General features: G+C 47.7%; 1 protein-coding gene across 1 annotated transcript in view; it reads right to left on the reverse strand.

The window, feature by feature from the left end:
- The window catches only part of AOAH (acyloxyacyl hydrolase), a 131908-nt gene that overhangs the window by 11461 nt on the left and 113705 nt on the right, over positions 1 to 6742 (reverse strand). The window contains exon 19 of the mRNA XM_006912066.3: positions 6018 to 6114. Coding sequence (XP_006912128.1) covers positions 6018 to 6114 — 97 coding nt within the window. The remainder of the gene's footprint in view (positions 1 to 6017; positions 6115 to 6742) is intronic.

Below are 6742 nucleotides of genomic sequence, written 5' to 3' on the forward strand. Positions count from 1 at the left end.
CTCGTCGTGTCTCGGATCCCCGCTGGCTGTGTCCCTGGCAGAATGGCCAGCACCGAGCCACTCATGTTTTTTGCTTCTGGGTTTTTTTACTGGAGGTCACTGGAAGCAGCAGCTATTGGAAAGTGGCCTTTGCATTTCTCGTGAAACTCAGATCGAGGATGCTGCCCAATGTGCCCAACACACGGAGTCCCGAGGGAGAAATCATTTCGTGCTGGTAAATGATGAATCTCTCTGAAGAACCGGACTGTATCTGCTCTTCTGATAGGAAGCTCAGAGCCACAGTGGTGCTCAAACCACAGAAACCTTTATGAAGACTTATTTGCTCTGTGGAACCAGCTTGCAGACTCCAACAGTTTCTGTCCTGCCCTTGGCCGTAGGTGCCCTGTGAAAAGCAGAGCCTCAGGGAAGCTCGCCTGGCTCCCTCTTCAGCTTGCCCGCTGCTGCCTGTTTCATTTAGACATGACCTTGGAATAAGACTTTCTGCTTCAGCTTCGATTCTGGCTGCTCTGCCTTTCCCTCTGGACCTGACACTCTAAACTCCTGTGGGTCCCAGACTGCCCTCCCTGGACGTGAAATGCTGCTGCAGCCCATCCCTGCTCGGACGCGCTCGCCTGCCGTGCCGTCCCCCACACTCGGTCCAGGCTCTTTCTCACCCCTTTGCCAGAGAGATGATGGGCCAGCTTCCTACTCCCTCCTCTTTTGGGGGAGTCCTGCTTTTCTACTTTATAACTACATGCTGGTTCTCCATCTGAGCCACATCCAATCTGAATAATAAGTCTCTCTTAGTAGAGCACCAGGCATTTGGAAATGTTTTATCAAATTCAGAGCCAGTTTCACCCCCGCTGAGTCTCTCCATGCAGCGTTTGCCTCATCGCTCTACCTGGTAGTCTCGCAGGCTCACTGTTACAAAAATCAACCAAGACCCCAGCCTCCCAATCCTCCCCGTGAGTTCAGAGGCGACATCGCTTCCCTTCTGCTTCGGGCTCCTTTCCTTCATCCAGGTTCTCAGTGAGCCTCTTGTCCTTTTTCCTGCTCCTCCCTGTATGCGTAGTTTGGATTCACCTTATGTCATACAGGTGTTAAAAAGGGGAAGAAAAGAAAGAAGGAAAGAAAATCGCAATCGGATGTTAAGGAATCCCCAGGCTAATAGACAATGGGCACTGAGCCTGGTCAAGACCTCAGGCAGAGCCTGCTGAAAAGTCTCAGAGGCGGATGAATAGGCGATGCTGAGATTGCACGAAAGAGACATACAGCGAGCCACGCACCTGACCCGGTCCACCCACATAGCCTCGCACGCGGTGAGGGAAGGAAGCCCGTTCCAACAGCTTTGACCCTTCATATTTGCAGAGAAGGTTGAGTGACAACGCGAATCTAAACCTGTGCCTTCACTGGCCTAGAGAAAACTCACAGAAGAATTAAGGGGATCTGGCGATCTGGAAAATCCACAGTGGAAAGCTGATTTAAGCCTATTAAGGTAACATAGTTGAAGCCAAGATTGTGTTTCCTGAGAGAAATGTTTACTAGGAGCCTGATATTAAGAAAGTCAGGCTTGGCTATACCTGAGTTTTCTCTAGAGTGATCCAATTTTGGCACCTCGGCTTACAGCTAGACCAGGCTTCTTCCACTCTGATTCGAGTTTTATGTGCGTTACAAACTACCACACTAAAAATCCTGGCCCTTGGAGACAGGGAGAGGTGGTGATACACGATACTGCCTGGAGAAAATGAACATAATCCAGTCATCAGAATGAGTGACTGCTTTTCGAAAAGGAGACGGGATGGTCACTCCCTCCTCCTCCCCTTGGAGTAGTTGATGTGGGATTCTGGAAAGAATACTGTACAACAAAAGCATAAAGAAAAGAGAAGGGATATATACTTGCCAAGTTTTGCAAGGGAGCAGGGGCACACCCTAGGGTGGAGGGCAGTGGGGAGGGCCCATGTTTCATTATTACCACACTCCAGCGATTCTAAATGATGTCGGTGACAACATATCACCCCCCGCCCCCTTCCCCACATTAGTGGGTCGTTACAAGGGAATTCAGCATTTAGAATAACTGGCTTATCATATAGAATAATCTGATAGGTATTAAAAAAATGTCACAGGTTGCTAAGGCTACCATCAGTCTCTTCACAGTGGAAAACAGTTTTCTCACGTGATTATTACTTTGGCGAAGGTTACAAGTCACAGCAAACCTGCAGACACCAGTAGGCACATTCGAGGGGCAGAGTCAGTAACCCCCAGGCAAGAGTTTAAGGTTTCACCTGTATTGTGACCAGTGCTAGACAGAGTGAGGCTTTTTTGTTTATCTCAGAGTGAAATTTTGTCATCTCAGAAAAAATGCAGGACCAGTGGTCTCTGTTTCTTCCCTGATGGATTTTAGGGTGGGAGGTCCAAGCTTGGGTAACATGGTAAATTGGTCAGTTTCCTTCTTTCCTGGGATTATAATTCAAAAATAGGTAAATAAATTCCTATTTGTTCTTCAGAAGACCTCCATGAACTTTTACGAACGTGCATGGATGATCTCTTGGGAATAGACACATAACGTATTTTCTTTATCTGTAAAGTTAGAGAAAGGCTGCTGACGACCCGCTTTGCAGAAAAGTAATGGAAATCGTGGAAGAAGATTCAGAAAACTCTTGGTGGCTCAAGCACTACAAAGTCACTGGTCGTTTCTACAGATTCGTGGGGCGGGGGCGGGGTGGGGGGACGGACTGAGAACCAGGTTTTCATTGACTTGTGGAAGCGGAGGCCAGCGGGTGGTACATGTGAAGGGTCAGTGTAGAAATGTCCTTGTCAGCTAGGTGGCATTTTCCTTCCTCTGTTTGGGAGATGTGGCTCAGACGAAGAAAAAGGACATTACTCACTCAAGCAGGCGTTTCCCGAAGGGAGGAAAATCGGCTGCCTTTGTTTAGTTCGTAACCAGTTGGAAGATGAGTCAGCAAGAGATAAAAGACTCTGAGATGAGCGATCATCCTTCAGGGCTGGATGGAGGCTGTCCCAGGGGGCAGCAGGTAGCTCTCGTGCCTACCTTCCAGGGGCCAGGACCCTCAGCTCCAGTCTGCACGTCACAGGGCGCGAAATTGTAAATGTCACATGAAAAGTGAGGCTCTTGATGTTGCCAGTCAGTTCAAATATAGTACAAAATGAGAGATTTTTACATGGCTCTTAAGACTGCAGATTTAACGAGTGACTCTAGAGGGTCTTTACTTCTGATTAAAGCAGGCGGCAGTGATGCTGAGACACACTTGTAGCACAGCGTCCTCTGTGGCACTCAAAGTGACCCGCAGCTACGACTGGCGCTGGGAGCTGGGCTGGACAGTGACAGAGAATGAACAACCATCCTCCGTTTATCCTAAGCCCTGGGAGAATGTGGAAGGTGCTTTCCGTGCCCTGATGGCGACGGCGGTGGGAAGGTGTCAGCTAACAGTCATTGAGTCCTCGCCACACTGCAAGCATGGTCTGGATCCTTACATAAACCCCGCGTTTCGTCGTCGCTCCGTGACACGAAAGGAAACAAACGCTGAGCGCTTATTTAATTTCCTCGAGTGATTAGGCTATTCTGGGTCTGAGCCGGGACGTTTCTATCCGAGTGTAAATGGTGGCCTCTCTCGGTGACAGCGCGGTGCACCTGCGCCAGGTGAGCTGGATTTCCGGGGTGACAGGCAGCTCTGGCACGGAAGGCCGCCCGCGGAGGTGGCCCTGGGCCTGGGCGATCCCTCTGCCCGCTCTGGAAAACGGTTTCAAGGCAAAAAGCAGTAGTCTGGCTTTGGGCACAAGTCAAGTGCTTAGCCCAGTTCCCGAAAATTTGATAAAAATTCCAGCTCTGTGGGAGGTGGACAGCGTGGCACCCGGAGAGTAAATGCCCCACGCTGCATCCGAAGTCCCCGGGGGCGGATCCCGCGGTGCGGATTCCACGCCTCCACCCTCCCTCCCTGCGTCCACACATCTTCCCTGGTGAAGCGCCCACCAACGTCACAGGATGACCGGAAGAAGGCGTCGTGCCCAAACCGGATCTTTGCATTCACTTTAATAAATGTTAGGAAATTGCGGTATCTTAGGAAATTCCTTGAACTGTTGATGTGAACCGCCAGGCAAGGAGAAACACCAAGGAGGCGTCTCAGTAGGGCGACCGCCTGCCGTCTCATTCAGAAGGCTCCGCTCATTTTCACCCAACTATTTCTCTGCTGTGTTACTTCATCCGAGAAAGGCCGATGACCTCTGCTGATGACCTCCGCTTCCAAGCACGTAAGGTCATCGGCCGAATGCTGGCCAACACCAGGTCAAGGATAAAGCTCTGCTCCCTAGATCCTTCACGAAGATAAGACTATTCTGTTTTGCTGACAGCTCTATCCCCAGCACCTACACAGCACGTAGTGGGACTTAAGAAAAAAATCTGATGACTGATAGACTAAAGTTCTTAATCTTGGAGCATCATTATAGAGGCCTCTTTATTAAATTATAACGTGCGTATGGACCATCTGTGGATTATGTCAAAATGCGGGTTCTGATGAGGTAGGCCCTAAGTGGGGGTGGGGCCTAGGCTTCTGCATTTCTAAGTAGCTCCCAGGTGCTGTGGATGCTGCTCACCCCAAAACACATGTTGAGTAGCAAGGGTGTGAGGGACAGGTACTCTTTCCTGGAAACCAGCAATGTACCAGGCATGGCATGTAGGAGGACTGCACGCTCTTTCATATAATCATCATAAAGATTTGTTGCATGCATATGGTATCCCCACATTCAGATCTGGAAAGGACAGTTTAGACGTGTTCAGGGGTTGCCTATAGTCCTAAAGATAATAATAAAGGACAGAGCTAGAAGCTACTCTGGAAAATGAAAAAGTCTCGTGTGAACGTTAGACATCATTATATTTTTAATAACTTTAACTGTATTCAAGGTTGATGATGATCAAAGATCACTTGGTGGTATATTCGTTTACACCAGGAATGCGTTAATGAGTTTTTAACTCTGAATTTTAATGAGAGGTTGTTGATCAAAATGTCTCTCCCCGTGAGAGAAATGAGTATCACCTAGGCATGAAATCTAGTTAAAGGAGATCAGTCTTGTTGAAAAGATGTTCAGAATTGAAGTACTAGAGTCTGCCATGCAAAACATGTCAGCTAATGTAATATCTGGTAATTCATGATGGCCATCTGCCTTATCCCAGCTGCTTGGGCTGGGGCGGGGGGGGGGCTTGGTGGTGGGAGATAGAGGTGATAAACTCTGGATGAGAAATCGTCCACCCGTGGCTCACACCATAAAGCTTTTCATTAGCATCAACTGGCAGTCAATCAACAGGAGGCTTTTCTCTTGTACAACAATTGCTTAGATCGAGACTAGAAGGATTAAAGCCAATAAATAATAACTTTTCAAAGTCAAGATATAAAGGAGAAATCCGTAGCTCCAATGATCATGCCTGTGTTTGTGTGGCCATTTATCAGTGAGCCCCGTGTTTGGACAGAATTCTAGAAAAGAAATACTAATGTCCTTTCCAGGAAGCTGGGATACGATTGTCCACTCTGTCACACGCAACTCTGAGGTCCCTCCCATTGGCACCCTGATTGGTTTCTTTATGTGTGGGGCCTGTGAATCAGCACTGTCATGGAGTCCCCCGGTAAGTCAGTGCCCACCGTGAGAGGCACTGCCTTATCCCTCATTCCCGTCACACCCATGTTTCGCCCAGCGGTGAGAGGGACATTGCTATACTGGCAAGAATGCGTTAAGCAACTCCACTGACCTGTTGGCTCCCCGCCAGAGCCTTTTCTAAATGGTCACTGGTTCTGCTGCTCCAGGGATTCTAAAATGATGGTGATGTAAGGAGCGATGCTGAGTTTCCACCTTCCCAGAGTGTCACACTTTACCTTTCTTCAATACTCAGAGCTATTAGTGTGTCAGGATGGTCGTGGTGGGGGATGAGGGGGACGATGGAAACTCTGGCTTAGAAACGTCTTGCTGGGGAGACTCTAAAGTGTAGCTGCTTCTTTTGTCTTGTGTCAAAACCTGAACCAAGCAATACTTACTTTCTTGGAAATCAAAATCCACGTAGAAAAGATTGAAGTTTGTAAATCTCTGGCTGGTTGCAATTTTTTTCAGTGTATCGGAGAGTTGTTCTGCCCTCTGAATACAAAGGAAAGGGAGAATACCGTGAAATCTAGGCTTTGGCTTTTGTGAAACAATTCAGGCAGAAGGCAGAAATCAATAGTCCCACCCCACCCCAAGCCAGCAGCACAGAGCAGCTCTGCACATTAAATTCTATTCATGTGCAAATGGCCAACCAAGGAGAAAACTGTTAAAATTCATTAGGAACCAAATCCGTGCAAAGTAAAGTAATAAGATACCACTTTCCTCCATGGGATTGGTGGAAAAAAGATGAAGAATCATGATAAGAGAGCGTATTGCCATGGGACAGGCGCGGGGGGATGTCAATTTGCTTAACCTTTCCAGAGGGCGATTTGGCAAAGTGGATCAAATCTTTAAACAAGTCGTACTCTTTGACCCCATAATTTTTCTAGAAATTTGTCTCAAGGAAACAGACATGGTACACAAAGCCACACACACACACACACACACACATATATTCATCACAATGCTATTTATTACTGTGAAAAAATTGGAAACCCACATATCCAACACCAGGGGATGAAATAAATTCCAGTACGTTCATATACTGTATATTCTAAAAGGATTATAACATTACGATGTGGAGAAATCATTTAGAGCAGCAGAAGGCATAAAACAGTACGTG

Source organism: Pteropus alecto, unplaced genomic scaffold, assembly GCF_000325575.1.
Source record: "Pteropus alecto unplaced genomic scaffold, ASM32557v1 scaffold21, whole genome shotgun sequence".
Classification (NCBI taxonomy): domain Eukaryota; kingdom Metazoa; phylum Chordata; class Mammalia; order Chiroptera; family Pteropodidae; genus Pteropus; species Pteropus alecto.